At 43.0% G+C, this 26,105-nt stretch overlaps 1 protein-coding gene across 3 annotated transcripts in view; it reads left to right on the top strand.

Moving 5' to 3' along the window:
* Positions 1 to 26,105, top strand: part of DZIP1L (DAZ interacting zinc finger protein 1 like) — a 97,431-nt gene that overhangs the window by 32,115 nt on the left and 39,211 nt on the right. For all 3 annotated transcript variants that reach the window (XM_077488627.1, XM_077488628.1, XM_077488626.1), the window contains exons 2-8: positions 1,319 to 1,894; positions 5,921 to 6,005; positions 12,865 to 12,989; positions 14,024 to 14,176; positions 17,804 to 17,935; positions 19,354 to 19,416; positions 25,403 to 25,543. In XM_077488627.1, coding sequence (XP_077344753.1) covers positions 1,382 to 1,894; positions 5,921 to 6,005; positions 12,865 to 12,989; positions 14,024 to 14,176; positions 17,804 to 17,935; positions 19,354 to 19,416; positions 25,403 to 25,543 — 1,212 coding nt within the window. In that variant the 5' untranslated portion in view covers positions 1,319 to 1,381. The remainder of the gene's footprint in view (positions 1 to 1,318; positions 1,895 to 5,920; positions 6,006 to 12,864; positions 12,990 to 14,023; positions 14,177 to 17,803; positions 17,936 to 19,353; positions 19,417 to 25,402; positions 25,544 to 26,105) is intronic.

Raw genomic sequence — 26,105 nt, 5'->3', positions numbered from 1 at the left:
TGCCATTTTAGCACCTCAAGAAATGAGATAGGCAGTCATAAATTAAAAGCTGTGTAAATTCCAGAAAATGTACTCTAGTTTGTAGACGCTATAACTTTTGCGTAAACCAAAAAATATACGCTTATTGACATTTTTTTTACTAAAGATATGTGGCTGAATAAATTTTGCCCTCAATGTATGACTAAAATGTAGTTTATTCGATTTTTCTTATAACAAAAAGAAGAAAATATCTTTTTTTTTCAAAATTTTCGCTCTTTTTCCATTTATATCGCAAAAAAAAAAAAACGCGGAGGCAATCAAATACCATCAAAAGAAAGCTCTATTTGTGGGAAGAAAAGGACGCAAATTTCGTTTGGGTGCAATATTGCATGACCGCGCAATTACCAGTTAAAGCAGCGCAGTGCGAAATTGGAAAAAGACCTCTGGTCCTTAAGGTGTTTATTGGTCCGGAGCTGAAGTGGTTAAGCAGGCTATCCCCCCTTCAGTCTATTATGAATTCTGCTGCTAGTCTAATACACCTCACTAACCAAACCATGACTGCTGCTCTTCTCTGCTAATCCCTTCACTGGCTCCCCCTATCCCACCAAGTAAAATTCAAAATTCTAACCATAGCATACAAGGCCATTCACAACATCGCCCCCATCTACATCACCAACCTCATCTGCAGATATCGCCCAAATCGTCCCCTCCGCTCCTCCCAGGACCTCCTGCTCTCTAGCTCCCTTGTTACCTCCTCCCATGCTCGCCTTCAAGACTTCTCCAGAGCCTTTCCCATCCTCTGGAACTCCCTGCCCCAGTATATCCTCTCAGCTCCTACCCTAGCCACCTTTAGGAGATCCCTGAAAACTCATTTATTCAGGGAGGCCTATCCCACACCCACTTAACTGTCCCTGAGCCACCCCCATCAAATCATTCTCTGCAGCTATTACCTTTTGTACCACCCCTTCCCTTTAGAATGCAAGCTCTACAAGTAGGGACATCCTGTACCTTTTGTATTGAACTGTACTGTAATTGTGTTGTCCCCACTATATATTGTAAAGAGCTGCATAAACTGTTGGCGTTATATAAATCATGCATAATAATATGATAATAATAATAATGTAGACAGGAATTGGCTGAAAGATACCAGCAGTTCCAAAAAAAAAAAAAATGTCAGTTTATGATGCAAAGTATTATGTGAACATAGATGACAGGTATTTAGGTCTTAGATCTATGCTATTGCAGATTTCTGAAAAAGAATCATTGCTTCTGACAGTTGTATTAAAGATTTAATTTGCCAATATTGTGTCATTTATAGTTATGTTCTTTTATCTTGCAGCCTTTCCTCAACAATATATACTATCCTTTGACATCTCTTCCCTCCAGCCCACGTTCTCTGAACATGCCAGGATATATCACATCTCCAGCTCAGTACCCATCTTTTCCCTTTGTGCCCCTGTCAGCTAAAGGCAGCCTTATTCAGACTTTCAGGTTCCAGTCACGTAGAGATGGCATCGACTGGAGGCGTATCAGTGCCATTGATGTGGAGAAGGTAGCCCGAGAGTTGGATATATCAACATTACAGGAGAGCATCAGCTCCATCACCTTCTGCAATCTGGATAATGAAAAATGCCCATATTGTCAGAATGCAGTAGACCCAGTGTTGCTGAAAGTCCTGAAATTGGCACAGTTGACCATTGAATATCTGCTGCAGTGCCAAGAATGCCTGAGCAGCACCGTAGCACATCTGGAGGAGCGGGTGCAGGAGGCAACAAACGAACATCAGATGACAAAGGATGAGCTGGCCAAGCTGAATAATGAGTTGAAGAATGTGAAGGAAGAGAATAAGAGGAGGAAGAAGTTAATTGGCACTCAGCAGATGTTACTCCAGGCTGGAGCTAACAGCTATCATAAGGTATGGTCATCCTACCAGTCGTATGACAGTTAAAAGTTTGAGATTATTACCTATTTACTCCAAGCTGTCAGATGTTCTTGACTCTGGATGACTGGGTTTTTTTTATATAAGAAAAGTGTTGAGTATATCTCATCTAATCCAATCTGCCCATAATTTATTAAATGCAGAGATTCACTCTGTCACTTGAATATTCACAATCCCCAGACTTACAGTGAACTAGTAAAAAGACCTCTGGTATGCAAGTGTGCATTATCCAGTGAGTATTTCACTGCAACCTGTCAAATAATTTACCTAATCGGGAAGTACTTTACTTCCCTATCTGATTTTGCTTTATTATAGACTTTTTGCACTTCTGTATCACTTCATATGGTGCAGGGAATCCCTTTCTCACAATCTGTTGTAACCCGAAAAGCAGGATTTATACAGACTAGAGGTCCAATGGTTATGGATAGTGTAAAGTCATAATAGAACCTCACAGCTACCGGTGGTAAGAGAGCAAGTGTCCACTGGTCTGGGGTATCTTCATACAGTAACTGTGAGAAATCTCTGTAGCAGCTTACCTGGTCTGATGTGCAGCAAGGTCTCAGGCCTCCTTTAGTCTAATGAGAACCTCCAGAGCCAAGAACGGCTGACATCCTTCTGTATAGAGTGTGCTGCAAGGCACAGTGGGTTTAAGGTGAGGTAGATTCAGGGGCACCAGACACTTCTTGAATGCAAAGCGATTTATTTTCTCCAAAACAGAACTGTGAAAGAGAGGGTTTGGGGCCAGGACACCCTTAGCTAGTTGCAATGTCAATTGGCAGACTCCGAGACTTCTATAGGTGGACAGCCATGCAGAGAAAGGCACCAAGCAAGGCACCACATCTGCATATGTAGGAGCACTGTCTCCTATGGCAACAGTCTTAGGACAGTTCCTAACACAAGTTGTAACAAACTCCTTTACTTTTATACAATCACTTCTTGTAGATCCCCAGCTCATTGAGCTCCCAATCTCTATGACTAGACTTGCTGATGCACTGCCACTGAATTCCATGAGCTCTTCTAATCTTATTACTTTAGTATCTTCCTCAAGTGTCACCCCCCGCTTCCCTGCTGGGTCTCTAGCTTGGCACTCCAGGTACTCCTCAAGCGTCATCCCACTGGCTGGGTGCCCTGGCTTGGCACCTGCTGAAGTTTCCCGATTCTTCACAGTCCCTGGTTGGTGAGAATACTGCTTCGGTACTTGCTTCAGCTACTCACTGTGGTCCCTGGTACCTTAGTAGTGACAGCTTTCCCTCTACCTCCGACCATGACAGGTTCTCCAGCCGGCAAAACCATCACTTCTGGTTGGACTGCACACTGCAATCCCAACCCTACGCTGCTCTTCTGCTTCTGGATAAGACCTCAGACAGCCTAGCAGCCAGATGTGCCCGAGATAGGCCCAAACTCTGGCCTAGCAGCCCAGGAAGCACAACACACATCCACCCAGACACCCATCCAGGTGGCACAGAACCCTGATTACCTGACTCCATCCAAATATATAGGTTCTCCCAGCCAAGAAAACTCTATAAATGAACCCCAATGTGTTTGCTAGTTTACATATTGTCTTCTATTAGAGGTCTCTGCAGTCATGCCTACAACAAGTAGAATATGGCAAGAATGTTACTCAGACAAACACATGACAAGAGGCTGCAGGATAATGTGAGAATTATGAATATATATTATTTAATAGAATTATGAAAATATATTATTATTTCTAAGGAGCCAAGAAAGCTCTTGCCTATTGGCCGAGACACCCCATATACTCCTAATCTGATCTTGCATTGCCCTTATCTTATCTAATGTCACCAGGTACCCGGCCACCCAGCGACAGAAGAGAGAAGTGCAGTAATTCCATACTTAGGGTGAAATCAATTGATCCCTAGCAATTGGCCAAGGCAACTATAATTGGCAGCTACATTTAGGAGCAACCCTGCCTAAACATCAGGGTGCTACATCAGGGCAGGGAGATTTCTAAAAACACAAGGCGAGAAAAATCTCTTCTAGAGATATTTTAAGACTACTCTGCCAGGAGAACTGATCCACTGTGTGAGCTGGTAAAGGGGTCCACATGTACACCCATACCTCATCCTGGAGCTTGGATTCGCCATTTATAACCCTTGTAAAGTTCTAAGTCTTTTGGTGTTATGGACTTCACTTACAAATATATGGATCGCCTCACCTTCTGCAGTGGCTGCTCATATACCTGTGTGTCAAACAGCAAACAAACTTGTACTCAACAGAGTGAGCTGGCTCCTGGTCATGGGTTACAGTTGTAGGTTCCCAGCATGGATTAAGTCCAGTCATCATGAAATTGCAGTCTCGAAAGTTAGCCAGACAATTAGCAGAATGCCGTAAAGGAAAGAAATGAAAGAACATAGTTATCCATATAGTCTAAAAGCAAAAACCTACCTCTCCTGTATCATGCAAATTGTTGGGTAACTCCCGAGACTGTACTTTCGTATTTGCACTCTGTTGAATACAAGCTTGTATGCTGTTAGACATACAAGTGTAAGAGCAGCCATCCACTGCAGGTGAGAGGATCTATTAGTCTTTAGTTTCCTTCTCTCCTGTTATGCTGGCCTCTTTTACCTTTCTGCTTCCAGGCTCAACTGAACTCCTAGGTTTAGAGCCACCCGCCTAATGGGATTCCCTCCCACTCCTCCCACCAAAGCAAAGAGATCACACCTGAAGGGGAACTCTACCACTCCACCTGCCTACACCTCCTGACACCTATTGTGACAAACCTGATTAAAAAAGATCTGTATGCTTACCTATTTTCAGGCCACTCCAATCCGGTCTTGCAATCTCCCCTGTGTCAGTCAGTGGCAGCTGTAGAGGAAAAAGTGGCAACAAGGGCTAGTTATGCATGGGAGCGGTGTCATCACCCATAGGCTCCTATAGCCAAATGTTGGCAGCACTTTCTCCTCCCCCTTGCAGCGGCCGCTGGCTGACAGAGGGAGTATTTTTAAAGTGGTTGTATACTCAATTTTTTAACTTTTACCTACAGGAAAGCCTATAATAAGGCTTACCTGTAGGTAAAAAAATATCTCCTAAACCTGTACGGTTTAGGAGATATTCCCCCCGGTATGCGCCGTTGACTGCAGCGGCGCATGCGCACAAGGGGGTTCTCGGCCTGAAAATCCGGCAGTGGCCGACCGGCCGGAATGAAATCTCCCGCGCGCATGCGCGGGAGTGACGATATCGCGGCTCCGGCCACTCACAGCGCCGGAGCCGCGATACCCGGAAGAAACGCAGAGGGAGCATGTCAGCTCCCTCGGCGTGGATCGGGCCAGATGTCGGGGCCTCGTTCTAAGGTAAGTATTTCATAATTAGCTAGTATGCGGTGCATACTAGCTCATTATGCCTTTTGCTTTGCCGGTTTAAAAAAAAAAAAAAAATTTGCGGGTTTACTCCCGCTTTAAGACTAGTCAGATAAAGCCAGGAATCCAACTTTCAGTAAAGCCACATTTACCAAACCTCTCTCATGGTTATAGACTCTGGGCCTAAATCATAATTCTCACATTATTCTGCAGCCTCTTGTCATGTGTTTGTCTGAGTAACATTCTTGCCATATTCTACTTGTTGTAGGCATGACTGCAGGGACCTCTAATAGAAGACAATATGTAAACTAGCAAACACATTGGGGTTGATTTACTAAAGAACTCTGTGATCCTAAACTCTGATAAAAGTCTATGGGGTTGATTTACTAAAGGCAAATCGCCTGTGCACTGCAAGTACACTTGGAAGTGCAGGCGCTGTAGATCTGAAGATATGAAATGAGGGGAAGCTCTTCTAATGTCTATCATCCAATCATGTGCAAGCAAAAATGCTGTTTTTTTTATTCTCCTTGCATGTCCTCTCAGATCTACAGCAACTGCACTTCCGAGAGCACTTGAAGTGCACAAAGTGGATTTTCCTTTAGTAAATAACCCCCATTGTCTGCCCTTTTATAAACATCACAATATGCATATTTTATAAAAAAATAATGTTCTTTTCTGTTCGCAGTGTCAATTATGTGATAAAGCCTTTATGAACTACTCCTACCTACAGGGGCATCTCCAGCGTAGACACCCAGAAGTCACTGATACTGGTAATTTTAACATCTGTCACTTTGCTGCTGTTGTTTTTTAGTTATTGTAACTTGGCACGGCTGTATTTACCTCCCTGGCGGTAATCTTGAGTCTGGCTCGGGTTGGGATTTTAGTATCATAAGCGGTAACCCCGAGCCAGACTTGGGATCGCATCGCTGGATGCAGGGGAGGACACAGGGAGAAGTTACTTACCTTGTCCCCTGGATCCAGCGATGTCCTCTGCGCTCTGTGATCGAGTTGTCCTCCGCTCGATTCACTCAGTGCCCGAATGCCGCCGAGCTCCGTTCCCTGCAACGTTACGGCGCACGGGAGCGGAGATCGGCGCCAAATTCAAAAAAGTAAAAACACACAAAACACACAGAGTACTGTAATCTTACAGATTACAGTACTGTATAAAAAAATACACATCCCCTTTGTCCCTAGTGGTCTGTGCAGTGCCCTGCATGCACTTTTATATTATAAATACAGTTTTTTCTGCCTGGAATTTGGAGATTGTCCATAGAAACGAAAAAGTGTCCTTTTATGTCAAAAATGATTTTAGACCAGCTAGAAAACAGCGATAATAAATTATAATCACTTGCAGAATTGAGCGATAGCGATTTGTGGGGAAATTTATCATCAAACACTAAATCTAATGACAGCGACAATTCTGCAAATGAGCAAATTTCAGTGTTTTTGGATTTGATTACATTATTGAATAATTTTTATTATTATTTATTATATTATAAACTTTATCATACCCAGGATGTCTGCTAGACTCTGGTTTGAACAGATTTAAGAGAGTTATTCCTAAGAATTACAGGACTACAATATAAAATTTCCATGCAAAATAATTGTACCGCTTTCAGCACCTAAAACCAGAACTAATCATACCGCCAGGGAGGTTAAAGAAGAAGTAAAGGTTATATATATTTTTTTTAATGCAACCTGCAAGGCAAAGGCATAATGAGCTAGTATGCATACTAGCTGTCAGTAAAATTCCATTCCTCTTACTGATCAGTCAACTCCAGTCATGTTGATTAGAAGACAGATTTATTATAGATGTACCAGTACAAACGGATGAGGGACCCTTCCAACAGAAGATCCACAGCAAAATCACACCAGGAAATATGTACATAGTTACTTTATAGTAGTATTTGGCAACCTGCCATTGGCTAAGGCACACTGGTGACTCATGGTGCATTGTCAGCTTTATTGCCAAAGCCAGAGTGCCTTCACAAGCTTTCCTAATTTGGTAATATCTGCTAGTTTCTTAAGTATTGCCCCAGACCTTGGTCAAGACCTGAAAAAGTTGCATAAACAATAAGCCAGCGCCTTTTCAGCTACACAAAGTACACATAAGGAACAAGGCAAACATCGATATCACCTGTAATTCTTTGCATATTTCTTATCACTAGCTCATTATGAATAACTTACCTGAGAACGAAGCCCCCGAAGCGGTCCTCCTTCTTCATCTTCGCCGCTGCCATGTATCCCGGAGTGACTTACGGGTCTCGCTGCTCCGGCGCTGTGATTCGCTGGAGCCTCGATGACGTCACTCCCACAAATGCGCACGGGACCCGACATGAGCGGCATATCGCTGTGATCTGCGGCCTGCTCATTGCGCCTGTGCGCCTCTGTCTACGGCGCATGCGGCGTAGACAGCGGTGCCTGTCTTTTTGTAAATATCTCCTAAACTGTATAGGTTTAGGAGATATTTCTTGGACCTACAGGTAAGCTTTAATCTAGGCTTACCTGTAGGTCAAAGTGGTTTGTAAGGGTTTACAACCACTTTAATATCCAGTGTTTGTGTATGGTACCGATGCCACCTTGTGGCCAGTTGCAATACTGTAGGTGATACAGCATCATCTTATTTACACTCATACATATATTTACTTACGCCCAATAGTTATCATATTGTAACACCTCAATTGAGTAGATAACAATCTTTTTTCTTTTCTTATTTTATAGATATTATGATACACTTTTTGTAAGGTATTTGCGTATCTTTTGTAACCATAAATTATATTATTTATCTCATTGTGTGGCCCGCCTCATTTAAAGTTCCATGAACAATATCCTCTTTGTATGCAATACAGTAAGTACCTTTTAGTCTAATACAGTGGTCTCCAAACTGTTGCCCGGGGGCCAGATGTGGCCCTTTGCTTGCTTTTATCAGGCCCTTGGGACACTATGGGGGTTATTTACGAAAGGCAAATCCACTTTGCACTACTAGTGCACTGCAAGAGCACTTGGAAGTGCAGTTGCTGTAAGTTTAAGGGGTAGATCTGAAATGAGGGGAGGCCCTGCTGATTTCATCATCCAATCATGTGCAAGCTAAAATGTTGTTTTTTATTTTCCTTGCATGTCTGCCTTGGATCTACAGTGACTGCATCTCCTAATTATCCATAAACAGTTTGGTCAAGGAACAATGCCTTTTCCAGCATGATGGAGCACCTTGCCTAAGGCAAAAGTGATAACTAAGTGGCTTGGGGAACAAAACATTTTGGGTCCATTGCCAGGAAACTTCCCAGAAATTAATCCCATTGAGAACTTGTGGTCAGTCCCACAGAGGCTGATGAACAACAAAACCCCAAAAATTCTGACAAACTCCAAGCATTGACTATGCAAAAATGGGCTGCTATCAGTCAGGATGTGGCCCAGAAGTTAATGACAGCATGCCAGGGCGGATTGCAGGGGTCTTAAAAAAGAAAAGTCAACACAGCAAATACTGACTCTTTGCATAAACCTAATGTAATTGCCAATAAAAGCCATTGACACTTTTAATTATACTTATAATTATACCATAGTAACATCTGACAAAGATCTAAAAATACTGAAGCAGCAGACTTTGTGAAAATTAATATTTGTGTCATTCTCAAAACTTTTGGCCATGGCTATAATTTCAAGTATGAAAGCAAAATTTGCCCTCCTGTGTATTAGCTTTAATTAAAACATTGTATATATTTGCTTTTACAAATGATATTCACAGTTGTTTGTGTTAAACAATATATGGGAGATTTACTAAAACAAGTGCACACAGAATGTGGTACAGCGGTGTACAGTAACCAATCAGCTTCTAACTTCAGCTTGCTCAATTAAGCTTTGACAAGGAGCCTTCCGTTCACATCGGCAGGTCAAATCGCAGCCTATTGCCAGAAGCAGCACTGTCCCAATCGGTGTGGCGCCAACTTTGTGGTGCTGCACCCATTTTCTAAAGTAGTTGCTGCACTACTTTTGGCAACTTCCGCAGCGATTTCAATAGACATCTGTGAATGAACCCGCACAGATGTCTTTCAGATCGCCCCTGAACTCGCACTGAAATGTGGGTTTGAAATTGTGCGAGTTCAGCTGAATTCACACTATTACAAACCCGCCTTCAGTGTGAACGATAAAACCTGGAAGCTGATTGATTATTATGCACAGCTGTATGAGATTATTTGTGTACCAGACTTAGGAAATCTCCCCCTAAGTTTTTTAAGGCTACTGGACATGCAATATGATGAATATTGCAGTTTACCAATTCTTAGGCTGGGTTCACACATATGCACATTGCTCTCAATGGAGCTGGTTCACACACCTCCAGGGTGGCCACGGTCCGCATTGAAGAAGGGTCCTGTGCATCTTTGGCTCTAAATAAGGTGCAAATTCAGGCAGAAATTTGGACCTGATTCCCACCTGAATCGGTGTACAGGGACGTACCAGACCCCCTGCTGTGAGCCGCAGCAAGTGTGAGCCCAGCCTTACATGTTTTTTAGGCTTTCTGTCTTTTATTTTCACCTGGTGATCCTGTCAATAAGTTTGTTGTTTTTAAATAGAACAAGCTCTTTTGCACATATAGCAGTGACAGTGGTGCTAACAATAATCAGCTTTTATTCACTTATGTAAAACCTTTATCACAAAAGGAGAATTTTTTTTTTGCTGTAACTGATTATACAGCATTAGCTGGGGTTTGGCTTCAATTTGTTAGTGTATTTAAATCTGCTAATATATTTAACACTACCCTCCCTCCCCAGATTGACACTGCTGCTGGTGTCTCTGTTGCTTTTCATCCAGTGTGTAGACACCCTAAGGCTACATTTACACTGGCCACCCCTAAACATAACTCTTCTGGCAGCAGAAAAACATTAAACATGCCAAATAGCGGTACTGCATTTTTGCCAGGATTTTTTTTTCAAATATGAAGCTTTATTAACACCAACTGAGGGAGAACTCCCTAGCAATACAGAGAATCTGAAGGTGCATTGCATATTACAGACATCATGTGCAATATAGTGATAAACAGCAGTCCATATACATCCAAATTTAACATGGTACAGACAAAATGAAAAGACCGGGTTCCATAAAAATCAACCGATCTACCTGTGTTTAATGTTAGCCGGTTCTCCTCCCTACTTTTTCCATTTTCTCCTAAGCACAGAGAGGGAATAAAGGTCCATGGTGAGGAAAGAGGGAAGGGGTCATAAATGGAGGGAGAGAGGGAAAGAGGGAGGGGGGAAGGGGTGAGTAGCCAGGGCGTGGGTGAGCATAGTGTGTTGCTATCGGAACTCAATTAGCGTAATGGATTAGTTGTCGATTAAGAGTTCAGGAGTGAGGCTCCCTCATCTGAGTAGATGAAGATTTTCCAATTAGTCCAGGTTTCCGGGTATTGCTCACGATTATGCTGTGCTGTAAGGACTAGGTCCTCCAATTTACTTATCTCCTCCACCTTCCTCAGCCAATCTGCTACAGATGGAGGGCATTTTTGTTTCCAGCGCAGCGGTATTAATGCCTTTGCGGCATTTAGTAGGTGTCGGGTCAGCGTTTTTTTTATATCTTTTGATCAGTACTTTGGACTGATGAAGAAGGAAGAAGGCCGCATCCTCAGGTATTTCGTACTCTGTAAACTTCTGAGCGTCTAATTTCCCTCCAAAAATGTTATAGGCTAGGGCAGGACCAGAAAGTGTGAAGCATTGAACCCTCCTTTCCCACACCACCAGCAATGGTCTGAGGTGTTTGGAAAGCATTTATGCAGTCTGGAGGGGTGAGATACCAGCGTAATAGGACTTTATAGTTTGTTTCTTGTATTTTGGTACATACGGATGATTGTAGAGCGCAACTGATAATTTTTTGTCTTTGTGTCTCGCAAAATGTACGTTTGCCAGGATTTTGTTTTGTGTTTTTTGCCAAAAGATTCCTCTTCTGAACGTGATTCTTCTGTGTTCAGGAAAGGAGCGTTTTTGCCAGGATTTTGCCACATTTGCATTTTTTGCCAAAACATTCCTCTCCTTCACGAATGATAAGGAAAGGGAAGAAGAAACTCTAATTTTTGAGTGAAACATGTCAGCAAGACGCCACCACATCGTGTTTCATTGATGACACAGTTCCCCTACCATGAATTTTCCTCTTGGTGACACTCTCAGATATTCAGCGGGATGTGGTAGATAAAAAGTAACGTAAGTAATTTTCTGACCTGAGCATTGTTTGCTGGGTGAGACGCCAGTTACCAGCGATGTCCACAGAGCTGGTGTCCTCACGCTCCATCCCTACTTCCACAACTTGGATCCCATGACCTCCAGCTCAGTTCAACTGCCTGGAATCCAAGGAGCGGTGAGCCAGCTCAGTGTTTTTGACATACGGCTAAGATATTGCCTCTTACTTTTCAGTACCCTTCCACCATTTGTGCTGTTCTGAGAGTGGAAGGTGTTACAGGCACGCTTGGGCCACTGCCTAACTGTGAACCATACACTAGCTGTATATCTGACCCACAGTCAATCTGTCACCTCATCACTGTGTTTCTGTATTTTTACATTCTCCGCCTATATTTCCATCACCGGGACTGTGTAGTGTTCACTATACGTGACTACCCAGGTGATTGAAGTCCATATCCAAGATTGTCCACGAGTGTATCACACTGTTATATCTAAATCGATTACTGGTGTGCAGTTAATTATTTCTTTTTAGTGGACTGCCTATACTCGAGTATCAGGCGACCAGCCAACTCAGTATTGCTTGCCTATTCCACTTTATATATCATTCAGCCAGTATCCCCTTAATCATACCAGACAGTGTGAGAGTTGAATGTTTGTGGTACCTACCTACCTTCACTGTGGTGGAGGACACAATTTCATGTTGTTTTATGTGTGGATTTGTTTTTCTAATGAAGTTTAATATTATTTTTGATACATACCTTTTGTTCCTTATTGAAGAATCACTTTCTGGATGCTGTCCTATTTGTCTATGTTCAGGAAAGGGATGTTTATCTGGCCATATACTCTGCTGATCCTAAACTCTGATAAAAGACTATGGGGTTGATTTACTAAAGGCAAATCCACTTTGCACTGCAAGTACACTTGGAAATGCAGTCGCTGTAGATCTGAGGGGAAGCTTTGCGGATTTCTATCATCCAATCACGTACAAGCAAAAACGCTCCTTTTTATTTTCCTTGCACTGGCCAAAAAACGCCAAAAGCTCATAAACTCAGTGTACATGAGACGTAATGCATGAAATATGTTACTGGCTAGATCACCAGGGTAGAAAAAAAGGAAGGTAATGGAGCCACCACATATAATGACTGGTAAGCTGCAATATATTATATTTTTTGAGTTTTGAGTTTAATACAGCTTTAGGTAACTATTTTGATTAAAATTAAACAGAAGGGAACAATTGCCAATGACAATTTCCTGTGTTGGATTTCAATTCTGGATTCCTTCTATTCCATCTATTACACTGCATTCTTGATGTAACCAGTACAACATTAGCTGGCCTACATATTTTCTATTGTTACGTTTGCTATTCGTGAAAGTAGTGTTATCTTTGTACCTTCTAAATATGCTGTATTGAGGATTGTGCACATCTCATGAGACAGTTTTGAACGTTTCCTGCTTTTGTTTGTTACAGAGAGGCAGAAAAAGAAACAGGTGGAACAGATGGAAGATGGCATTGAAGAGCTTAAATACAAATTACAGAAGACTCAGTCTCAACTGGAGGCAGAAAGGGAGATGGAACATCAACGAAGGATGCAGGTGATGCACAATTTAAAGAAGATTTGCATTAGGGATAATTTAGGATAACGCCTACCAGCAGACTGAGAATGCAAGCTTGTGTGACGTCTAAGGCTGGATCTACAATTGCCTTTGCATAAATAGGTCAGCCTTTCTCAAACATTTTAACCTGGAGTGACCCTTAAAAATAACTTTCTGGTCTCAAGGAATCCCTCACAACTTCTGGAGAAAGGCTTGTCATAGACACCTACCATGTCCTATTTGTATGTTTGACAGCAGTTCATATAAAACACGGGTCTCCAACTTGTTTAACAAAGGGCCAGATTATTTTCCTTCCGACTTCAGGGGGCTGGACTGCGGACATTAAATAATGCCTCAGGCTTGGTGGTTAGTGGGAGAAAAACAATTACAAGACTGTGGCTAGTAGGAGAAGGAATTGTTCTAATGTTATTAGTAGGAGAAATGGTGCACCATCATTGGTGTCAATGGTGTCATTGGTGTCATCATTGCTGTCAGTGGGAGCAATAGCTCCCTGTTGTTGCTGTCAGTGAGAGGCATAGTGCCCCATCACTGGTGTCAAGTGGGAGGAATAGTACCCCATTGTTTATGTTAGTGAGAGGAATAGTGCCCCATCATTGGTGTCAGTGGGAGGAATAGTGCTCCATCATTGGTTTCAGTGAAAGGAATAGTGCCCCATCAATGGTGTCAGCGGGAAAAATTGTGCCCGTTTTTGATGTCAGTGGAAGGAATAACCCCTCATCATTGGTGTCAGTGGGAAAAATAGGGCCTCATATCAGTGGCAGGAATAGTGACCCAAGAGCCAGATAAAGGCTAGCAAAGTGTCGCATCTGGCACATGGGCCACAGTTTGGAGGCCACTGCTATAAAAAATACTGTTGCTTCATGGCTGGTGTCAGAGCTGGGTTAGGACTATAGCAAACAGTTATGGGCAGTTTGCACCATATCTTTGTGCTGCATTTTAGCTTTCTATTTAGTATTGGCTAAAGTGTATCTAAACTCAAAAAACAAATAAGGCCTTTAATTTTCTACTTTCAGGAGCTGGAGGAAATTCGCCAGAGAGAGGAAAACATCAAGAGAGAGTTTGAGAGATGGAAGGACGAAGAGCGAAGCAAGCTGCAGAATGATATGGATAAACTCCGACAACAGCTCTTCTCTCAGATCGAAGATATTACCCTTAAAAATACAGCTGTAAGTAGAAAGTGGGTTTGCTACTACAGAGAATGGTTTCTGCCAAAAGCCTTTTGTATGTAGTACTTCAAGATCTGAAGATGTGTGAGAAAATTCAGTTAAAACCTATGATGCTCTGTTAGATTCCTGGAACTATTTTAGAGGGACGCCAAAAGCAGTATATAAATATTAAAGGCGTAAACATAACCTACTGCTTCTCAGTCCAAATGGGAAGCATTTTGTCACATACCTAGTCGAGGCTGAGTTGATGAGAGAGCTTCCCTTACACCTCTTGTCTCATTTTCCCTGGGGTTAATAACAGGGTATAACAGGGCACAGAGTGGCACAGGTGCCTGTAGGAGATCCTGGCTGGGAGGCCTTGTAGATGCGGAGATGAAGGCAGTGCAGCAGGAAAGCTGTCAGATGCAGGATCTCTGATGCAATGTCAGGCAGGTAGAATTTGGCTACGACCAGGCAGCAGAGGTAGAGAATCAGAAAACAGGAGTCAGAGCAAGGCCAAGGTCAGTATCGGGCGAGCAGAGAAGGAACAACTGGCAGGAGGAAACGTCAAGTCACAAGCCAAAGCCATCAACAGAGTTTCAGGATCAGGCAGAGTCGACAAGATTGGTCAGAACACAGTCATAAACACAGGATCAGGAACAGGCAGAAGGAGCTGACAACCACTCAGCAATGATCCTGAGTCTTGTAAGGCCGCGTACACACGCGGGGACTGTTCGGCCAACTTTGTCCGCTGAACAGTGTTTCGGCGGACAGTCCGCCCGTGTGTGGGCTTTCAGTGGACAGTTTCAGCGAACAGTCCGCTGAACAAGGTTTTTCGGAAATTCCGAAAAACTGTCCGCTGAAACTTTGTTTCAGCGAACAGTCCCCTCGTGTGTAGGCTTGTTCGTCAAACTAAGTTCCGCGCATGCTCAGAAAGGATTTACACGCCGAAAGTTATAATGCAGTGTATAGGACGTCGTATTTTTCGTCCCGTCGTACGTGCCGTTCACGTCATCGCGCACGGTTTCAGCAAACTGTTCGTTCGTCGTGTGTGGCCATGTCCGTCCATGCTAATTTTGAGCGGACTGTTTGCTGAAACTGTTTGACGGACAAAGTTGGGCGAACAGTCCCCGCGTGTGTACGCGGCCTAAGGCTATTCAAATGTGCATGCTCAAGAGCACGCTAAGGCTCACTCATATGGGCATGTGCACAAGCACGTGAGAATGCGCGTATAGTCCTGCACAGTTCTGTGGACTGTTCTGAGTACATGCACATTTCTTTGAGCATGGGGATGAATTGGATTTCCTTGACACATTTCCACATAGCTGTCACGACATCATGGTGAGTAAATCTATCTATAGACTTTTGATGATAATTAATGGATGTGGCCAGTTTAAAGGGGATTACTGTTTTTTGTCAATGTATATATTTTTTCCCTACTGGGTTCTCTGACCACTTTTCTACAGATCTTCACTGTTCAATATTAAGCAATATTGACTTAAACTAGTGTACAGGTAAAGGCGATGGTAGTGTACAAAAGGATTATCAGCATTTGGTGGTCCCTAACCGCCGACCCCATAACACCTCTTCCACACATCATTAAGGGGCAGTGATCATGCATCAGAGATGATCCAGAATGTCATGGTAAGCTGGTGCTATGTTGCAACTAGGTCTGTGTGGGGAAGAAGACAAGCCTCACAGGCCGCTGATAGCAGTCTTTTACCTTGTTGAAACCATTGTTAAAATGCCACTGTCAGAGGTCCAATCATCTACACAACTTTAACTATCTTCTAGTGTCAGTTGTTGTTACGAGTTTCAGCAGTTACACCTTACTCAAAGCATCTTCTTCGAGTAATGCCGCGTACACAAAACCGGACTTTCCGACAGAAAAGGTCAGACGGAATAATTTAATCGGATATTCCGATCGTGTGTGGGCTTCATCTGACTTTTTTTTCAAAAATTCTGACGGACCTAGAAATAGAACATGTTTTAAATCTTTCCAACGGAATAAATTCCTATCGGGAAAATCATTTGTCTGTATGCTATTCCGACCAAAAACAAAGCAAGGGCAGCTATTGGCTACTGGCTATTGAACTTCCTTTCTCTACTCCTGTCATACGTGATTGCGTTCTAAACGGACATTGGTGTGATCGTGTGTAGGCAAGTCCGTTTCAGCGGAACTCAGTCGGAACTCCGTCATTAAGACCGCCAGAGTTTATTCTGACGAAAAAACTGGTCCTGTGCACGAGGCATTAGACTTAACTGTTGAAGCACATAAGGGCATTCTCTGCACTAGATTCTATAATGTGAGTTATGCCACGTACACACGATCAAACTATCCGGTGGAAAAGTCCGGCAAACTCAAGTCCGCCGGACAATCCGCCCGTGTGTAGCCTCCGGCTGACTTTTTTTACCCAAAAGTACGGCAGACTTAAAAAGTAGTTTTGCACTCCAATCTTACCGCCGGACTCGCATTTTGGCGGACAATCCGGCCGTGTGTGTGCCAGTCCGCCGTACTTTTGAAATGAACGGACTTTTCCCGCCCGGAGAAAAGTCCGCTCATTTTGAGCACGTCTCCAGGTAGCCGGGGCCAGCGAAGGAGGCGTCGCTGGCCCCGCCACCTGGTATGGACTTAAAGGGGAATCCCTACGCCGAAAAATCGGCGTGGGCCCCCCCCAGGTCCACATCAGACCCTTATCCGAGCACGCTACCCGGCCGGCCAGGAAAGGGGGTGGGGACGAGCGCCCCCCCTCCTGAGCCGTGCCAGGCCGCGTGCCCTCAACATGGGGGGTGCCTTGGGGAAGGGGGGCCGCACGGCCCCCCCACCCCAAAGCACCTTGTCCCCATGTTGATGAGGGCAAGGGCTTCTTCCCGACAACCCTGGCCGTTGGTTGTCGGGTCTGCGGGCGGGGGGCTTATCGGAATCCGGGAGCCCCCTTTAATAAGGGGGCCCCCGGATACCGGCCCCCCACCCTATGTGAATGAGTATGGGGTACAATGTACCCCTACCCATTCACCTGTGGAAAAAATTAAAAATAAAGCACAACACACAAGGGTTAAAATAGTTTATTGCACAGCTCCGGGGGTCTTCCGTCTTTGGGGGTCTTCTCGCCGGACTCCTCCGCTATCTTCTGCTAGCTCTTTTGCTAGCGGAGGAGCCCAGCTTTCTTCTTTGCCGCCGCCCTATTCTTCCGACTTCGGGGGTCTTGTCTTCTGTCGCCGCTGTCGCCGTCTTCTGTTCTTCTCTTCTTCTCTTCAGATATTGCCTCGTCGCATCCTCCGCTCACAATGGCAGGGACGCTGCGCACGGCGACTTATATAGGGACATCAACGGATGATGTCCCCGCCTATTATGATGTCACAGTTCCAGCATCCTCTGAGAGTGTTTTTTTTTTTCAGAATGTGGCAATGAAAAGTTATTTGCTTGAACTCCTAGTCTTTTATATTTTGTATTTAATGTTTACCATGTATTGCTCTCATCCTAACAGACACAATGTTTGAGTCCTTATAGCAGATCTGAGCTCTGGTAGAAAACAGTCATGCAATTCAATCATGGACCAATCGGGAATATGGTGGATAATTGTTATAAGGCATGCTGTTTTAAAACTAGTCTAATGCAACATTGTTGTGCATTTCATTATTGATTAGACAATTCAAGAGATGGAGTCTAAAAAATTTGCAACCACAAATCTTGGTGAGCTCATGGATGAAGAAGACCGTCAAGAGCGTCTGAAACTGCAGAAGGAAATATCAAACATAAAGGAGGAGAGAGAGAGACTGGTAAATATCTGAGGGAAGAGTGAATCATGGTAGCCCATCTGTTTAATGCAGAAACACTCTTAGGAGGTGTCTTAGGAGGCTTGTATAATTTATTTATCACATAAATGTGCAGCAATTAAAGTAATATTACATGCTAGTGGAACATTTTTTTCCTTTAGCAGCTCATTACTATGAATTATTGCCAGTTCCTTTACTGTTATTTTGCCCCAAAGCCTCACTTTGTAATTCCTATAGCTCGTTATCTCATACTTATGCTTCCTGACAGGGAGCTTGCTCTGCTTACATCATGCAACAGTCAGGTGTCCTAATGTATCATGACTACATGTCCCATGTTTCCTTGCCCCTTTGCACCACCTGTTACATTTTAGCTTCTACTGGTTTCTTTGGTGGTGCCTGTGTTTCATTGCTTGATCCCAGTCAGGACCATGCACATTAGGGTGCTCCACAGATCCCCCGGAATTCAATGGAGCCACTGTGAGTTTCTTTCTACACTTTAAAAATATGCTGGTAGGCTATGACATCCAGTGGTCACAAGGAGGCAGCTGCCCAGTTGGATGCTGACGCCCCATGTGACTTCTCCCTGTATATGTGTGTGTTTCCTCCCACACTTTAAAGACATGCTGGTAGGTTAATTAGTACAACTTGTAGGCAAGTGCAACCTGTACTCCCCACTGCAAGTGGTGCTCGATAGAAGCGGCAATGCAGAAGAGGAAGGAAGTTGTAAGGAACTAGATTAATCTATGACTTTCTGCAGTCACAAGGAAGAACCTGTCTGATGGGGCACTGAAACCCCATGTGACTTCAACAGCAATCTTGGGTCAGGCAGAGCCCTTTTAAGACTCTGTCTCCCTTGTTTGCCATGATTTATGCGAGTGGCTAATGTAGGGATAGGTTCCTCATCTGGCAGGGGCAGTGCTTAGAGGTAGGAAAAGGTTCCAGAGGAGTAAGACAGTGCAGGGACTACATCTACTTCACTTTAGGAAGCCTCCCCTTTGAGTGGGCTGGCCAGGCCGCATTCTGCTCCTTGTTGCAGACGCTGCTGTCAACATTCTCATGTCTTCAAACTGCTGTCAAAGTTTGTAAGTGGCGGGTGTACCTACCTGCTGAATAAGTTGTGTTGAACCATTCTACAATATAACTATATTGCCTAACTCGGATCGCTGTTTGTTCACTGCCTGCCACACCACGCTGCACCTTGTACACATACTAAATACCCCCAAGATGGCTGCCAAGGGAGGAAAGTGTTATAGAATTACAAATTAAATTATTTCACAGGTAAACAGCTTATGATAAAAAAAGAAGAGATAGACATATAGTCACCTATAACTTCTCCATTTCACAGTTGGCTATAGTTGCTTGATGCATTCATAAATGATGGGAACTGCTTCTGAAATATCATAATTTGATGTTGTTTTTAGAGCATGGAATGGAAAAGTAAGCTAAAGGAAATAAAGAAAGAACACAAAGCAGAAAAATCTGAGGTAAATAATGATAATTGTAACAATAGTAACAATTATTACATGACTGTTTTCTTTTAGTGTATACAGTAATAAAAACCTGCCTATTTATCATGGTTTTTACTAATGGTGTTAGCTTAGATGGGGTGATAAAAAAAGATCATGGGTTCATAGATGGCCAGGTCAGCCCCGTGACCATGTCAGCTCATCATTTGGTGTCTCAGTATAATTACACATTGAGAGTCTGTGTATATTGCAGTATGGTACCCTGAAGCCAATTAATTCTATTTCATATTTGTTAATGGGAACATCAAATCAGCATGTAGGTGAAAAACAGATGCGTTTTCTGCCCCATCGCAAACACATGGGGTTTTATTTGAGTTCTCATTTAATATTGATTTTAGAGAGAATGAAAAAAACAAAACAGATTTTTTTATATTATTTTGTATCTGATATGCAGGCGTACCCTTTTATTTTGGATTTGTGACTATTCATATTGATTACAGAGCCTGCTTCCACAGTGTGCCCTTGTTGTTATATCTTTGATGCATCTAGTAGATGGTAGATCTAGCAAAGATGAGCTATGGGTATAGCTTATGGTTCAGGATTTCTGCTTATACATTCTACAACTACACTCTAATGAATTGTACAGGTATGACATTGTACAGGTATGAAATATACATAACTACATTACTCCAAGCTGGACTAATGTACCTATGCTATAAAAATCATACCTACTGTAAACGTCAGCTTTAAAAAATAGGCATACCGTAATTTTAATGTCTGGCCGGCCTTGAGACATACAGTACATTATATATACTATGCAAAAACAGCACTTGCTAGTACAAATGCAAAGTGAAATACATAACTATGCCAAAAATGTAATGAAACAATTATATCATTAATCAACATCTAATAAACTGCATGAACAAGTGCAGTGGCTAAAGTTATGATTAAAGTGCAAAAAAGTCCCAAACAGTCTTCAGTGACTTCCAATATGTAGGATTCCTCCTGCGTGGATCGAAAATAGCTCCAATAATGGACCTCAAAGGAGAGTGAACAGGAAAGCCCCTACTGTATGGGCAGAAATTGAGATGCGCATCACCAGACCTGCACACATTTTGTGCCATGCTTTGGTCAGACCTTAAAACCTCCATGGGTCCACTTCGCAACATATGTCTAGCCCGATGCTGTTCTCCTTGGATATCTGGAGGAAATGCTTGAGGTTATTCTCTCTGGCCTCCCAATGCCCTCCTTTGATAAACATCCTGTTTAACCTGGATATCCCGGACAGCCTGGCATACGATAGAATGCTTCCTTGGTCCCAGGCTGGTATATTTCAACTCCGCAACATAGTAAATCCCCTTACCAGGAGACTTCTATCGTTCGCGGAGTTACAGAAACAGCACCAGATTCCCAAACAGCTCTTCCACTCTTATTTGCAAATCAGACCTTATTTTGCCTCTAAATCCCCCACCCTAAGTCTTGACAAGCCAACCCCATTTGAACTTTTATGTGCTCAAGGCCCATATCAGGCCCATTTAATCTCTGACATATATAGAATACTCCACGACTCAGTGCCCATTACTGACTCTTCCCATTCCTATATGCGGAAGTGGTCTCAAGTGCTAAAACACCCCATACTACTTCCACAGTGGAGAAAATATGGACAGCTGTCTCTAAGACGTCATGCTGCGTGGAACAGAAAGAAATGGCCTATAAGATATTACTCTTTTGGTATAAAACGCCCAAAAAATGATGCACAAATATGACCCCAAGACCCCTGTGGTATGTTAGAGATGCCAGGGAGACACAGGTTCCCATTTCCACATTTTCTGGGACTGCCCATTGATTCGCCCATTCTGGCTTACAATACAGTCCTTCATCCAGGACTTGTTTGAGATTTCCCTTCCATTAGATCCTCTGTATTTTTTATTAGGGCTACCGATTCCCGGACTCTCTAAACATGCTCAGAAGCTCGCCACCTTTATTTTATTAGCGGCTAAAAGAGCCATCCCTATACGGTGGCTATCCCGAACTACGCCCGCTCTCTCTCAAGTTTTGTAGAACCTAGAATACATTGGCCACATGGAGCGACTTACGGCAATAGTCCATGACACTATGCCTCAGTTCTCTAAGATTTGGGATCTGTGGAGTCACTCTAAACTGAATACTGATGCTTAATACTGGTTCCTACTCTGTGCCCCCTTAAGAAGAGTTCAATGCTTAAATTAACTGACCAATCAAATCCATGACCTCCTACAGGAGAGAAAATTCCACACCCCCTGCCTACTGGTATATAAACATATGGTTATAGCGATCGGTGATCTGTACCATAAATGACTGTTATTTTGATGGCATACAAATTGTGCTGAAGTATCCTTATCCCTCCCTCCCTCTTTCCTTCCTCCCCTTCCCTTCTTCTTCCTATTCCCTCACATACAAATAAAGTTTGATCCGGACTCAACCAATGTTTTTGACGCCCCTTGCCCCACAACAAGAAAGGTCAGAAAAGGCTGGTCTCCACGACATCCAGATGTCCTCTGGCCAGCTCCTCAAAGATCCTCCTCACAGTAGGCAAAAAATTCCAATACGAGATGTCAGCGGCAGCAGGAGATAGAAAATAATGGAGAACAGACTCCTCATAGTGCAAAATCATTAAGATAACTTTATTTAAAGCCTCCGTGGGCTATACATATAAACAAAGTTAAGAAATACAGTACATTATACTAGAAAACAATAAACTGGGCCAAAGTTTACACATTTTGTATGCCAAAGTCATCAGAAAAATACTTTCTTCTGGCCAGCATGATATGGCAAGGAGGATCAGGATGACAGCCTTTGCATAAGTATTGACCACAAGAAGCTCTCTCAAATTAAACACATTATCAATCATGTATTGTGATGCCAGCCTTATATTTCTTAAACAACGTAAAGAGGGATTCCACCTAAAAAAAAAATATTAAAAGCCAGCAGCTATAAATACTACAGCTGCTGACTTTTAATAAATGGACACTCACCTGTCCCGGGTTCCAGCGATGCCGGCAGCCGAGGCCGATCGATCGCTCGGCTCTCGGCTGCTGCCGTCACCATTCTAGGTGAGGGAATCAGGAAGTGAAGCGAATCGGCTTCACTTCCCGGTTCCCTACTGCGCATTCACGAGTTGCGCAGCGCAATAGGAATTGTCCGCGCTGTCACTGGGACCCGTGTGTGTCCCAGCAGACAGCGCGGCAGGACAGGAAATGACATAGACTCCCACGGGAGTCTATGCCTGGAAGTGGGTGTAAATACCTGTCTTTGACAGGTATCTCCACCCCCTCCCCCCTGTAAGGTGCCAATTGTGACACCGGAGGGGGGGAGGGTTCTGATCAGCGGAAGTTCCACTTTAGGGTGGAACCCCGCTTTAAGCTGGGTATACACTAGTAGAATTCCATTGAACATTTTTCATTGTAAGAACATTTTAGGAATGTTCATTCCTTTTTCTAATCATTAGTGGGATCAAATTGACATTTGTTTTCAACCGCAGTGACAAGAAAATTTGAAGGACCAACATGGAAAATCTTTCTCGAACGTCTGACATTTCTAACAGTGTATGTGTTTTTTGTTTGGTAAAGTCCATTAATTCCAAAATTTAATGTTCAAAGCAACCAAAATTTTGAACTACTATCAAATCACATTTGAAGGTTCTGAGAATTTTTGTATGAATTTTCATTTGAAATTCTACTAATGTATACCCAGCTTTACTAAGACCCATTTCTTTTCTTATATTTCATGTTTTTGTTTGAAATATGTCTCAAACGAGCACAGAGCCCACCTTCAACTCATTTGACTCAGTATAAAGTAATAAAAGCCTAATTTAACCCTTCCTGACCAGAGCACTTTTTGCGATTCGGCACTGTGACGCTTTAACTGACAATTGCACGGTCATGCGACGTGGCTCCCAAACAAAATTTACATCATTTGTTTTCTCACAAATAGAGCCTTTGGTGATATTTGACCACCCCTGTGGTTTTTATTTTTTGCGCTATAAACAGAAAAAGCATTATTTTTTACATTTTGCTATAATAAAGATCACCCAAAAATATATAAAAAAAACAATTTTTTTCCTCAGTTTAGGCCAATATGTATTCTTCTACATATTTTTGGTAAAAAAAAATCACAATAAGCGATTATTGATTGGTTTGCGCAAAAGTTATAGCATTTACAAAATAGGGGATAGTTTTATGGCATTTTTTTTTTAAATGGCGGCGATCAGCAATTTTTATCATGACTGCCCCATTATGGCGGACATATCGGACATTTTTTGGACCATTGTCATTTATATAGCAATCAGTGCTACACAAATTCACTGATTCATGTGTAAATGACACTGGCAGTGAAGGGGTTAACCACTAGGTGGCAGTGTGGGGGTTAAGTGTGTCCTGGGGCATGTTTCTAACTGTGGGGGGGCGTGGCTGTGTGTAACATGTCACTGATCTCTGCTCCGATCACAGGGAGCAGAGATCAGTGACACTGTCACTAGGCAGATCGGGGAGATGCTTGTTTACTTTAGCATCTCCCCGTGAGGTGGTCGTGGGTATCTCCGTGGCGATCAAGTCTGCGGAACCCGTGACCCGACTCACAGAGCTTGCCACGCGCGTGCGCTGGCCGCCTCTTAAGGGCAACATACAGGTACGTGATTCTGCCCGTACGAGCCCTTCTGCCGACGTATATCGACGTGAGGCAGTCGTCAAGCGGTTAAATGGAAAGTTACACATTGGTAATGCATACAGTACTGTGCAGAAGTTTTAGGCATGTGTAAATAAATGCTGTAAATAAGGAATGCTTCAGATATAGAAGTGTTAACAGTTTATTTTTCTCAATGAACAAAATGAAAAGTAAATGAACAGAAGAGAAACCCAAATCAAATTAATATTAGGTGTAACTTCCCTTTGCCTTCAAAACAGTATAAACTCTTCAAGGTACAGTTGCACACAGTTTTTGAAGGAACTCAGCAGGTAGGTTGTTCCAAACACCTTGGAGAACTAACCACAGCTTTTCTGTGGATGTAGGCTGCCTCAAATCCTTCTGTTTCTTGATGTAACCCTAGACCAGTGATGGCGAACCTTGGCACTCCAGATGTTTTGGAACTACATTTCCCATGATGCTCAGCTACACTGCAGAGTGCAGGAGCATCATGGGAAATGTAGTTCCAAAACATCTGGAGTGCCAAGGTTCGCCATCACTGCCCTAGACAGACTCGATTATGTTGAGACCAGGGCTCTGTGGGGGCCAAACAATCATTGCCAGGACTCCTTGTTCTTCTTTACACTGAAGATAGTTTTAAATAACTTTGGCTGTATGTTTGAGGTTGTTATCCTGCTGCGGAATAAGTTTGGGGCCAATCACACGCCTCCCTGAAGGTATGACATGATGGAGAATTATCTGCCTGTATTTCTCAGCATTGAAGACACCATTGATTCTGACCCAATCTCCAACTCTATTTACATAAATGCAGCCCCAAACTTGCAAGGAACCTCAACCATTATTCACTGTTGCCTGCAGACACTCATTTTTGACTGCTTTCCAGCCCGTTGTGAACAGACTGCCTCCTACTGCAGACAAATATTTCAAACTTTGACTCATAAGTCTAGAGCACCTGCTGCCATTCATGTACACCCCAGTACCTATGTTTTCATGCATAGCCACTTAGGCCTGATTCACACCTATGCATTTTTTGTACTTTTTGCATTTTGCAGGTTTGCACTACAGAACGTGTTCCATAGGAAACCATGTTAAATGGACTGTAGTGCAAATCTCCAAAATGCAAAAAGCACTAAAAATGCATAGGTGTGAATCCAGCCTTAGTCATGTTTCAACCTCCTATGCATAGGATTTTAGGTGAAAAATGGCAGCACAATGGTTCACACCTGCCTAAAACTTTTACACTGTACTTTACAAATAAATCCTTATTTAGAGTCAAGATATTTCTGTAAATATCATGATGATATTGTTGTCGTGTGCTCTGCAGCTTCTAAATGAAAACAGCAGACTGAGAGCATCCTTGTCTAATGATCAGCGGGCTAGAGATGAACAGGTCGAGTCAACTATGCAGACACTAAGCTCTACAATACAAAGCCAGAAGAAGATTATCAAGTCACAGGAGAAGAAGGTAAGTTCTTAATACTACTTGTGGTACCTTGGCAAGTGGCTCTAGTTCACACCATGCAGTCAGTTTCCAGTCAGTTTCCGGTGCAGAAACTGACCGGAAACTGCATGGTGTGAACTAGAGCCACTGGAATACACGGAAAACACTATGCATGCATTTTGTGCAGAAAAAAAAGCACACGGAACTGCGTCTGGTGTGAACTGGCCCTTAAACAAAATTCTAATGATTTTCAGGCTAAGAAAATTTTCTTCAAGTACTTGAAAATGTTAATCCTGGCAGAAAGACAGTGCCCTTGAATCCTGGACTGAGCTTAAAAAACAAAGGACATTATTCTTCCAAGCTATCTTCTGTAAACTACTAATCCCCCTTCCCCTTCCTTGTAATAGAGATGAACAGAGGAAAATGCATTTGTTGTGGTTAGCAAAGTTCCTTGGTAGTTAGCACTTCCGCCTTCCAATACCCAGTCCTCAGTCCTGAGCTTGAATCCCAACCAGGACACTACTGTATCTGCACAGTTATCATGTTCTCCCATTGCATGCATCTGTTTCCTCGGGGTACTTTGTAT

This window comes from Lithobates pipiens, unplaced genomic scaffold, assembly GCF_037356315.1.
Source record: "Lithobates pipiens isolate NorthernLeopardFrog02 unplaced genomic scaffold, aLitPip1_a1.2 Scaffold_18, whole genome shotgun sequence".
In the NCBI taxonomy this organism is placed as follows: domain Eukaryota; kingdom Metazoa; phylum Chordata; class Amphibia; order Anura; family Ranidae; genus Lithobates; species Lithobates pipiens.
Note: the sequence above shows the minus strand (reverse complement) of the source record. Positions and strands in the feature narration are given on the sequence as shown.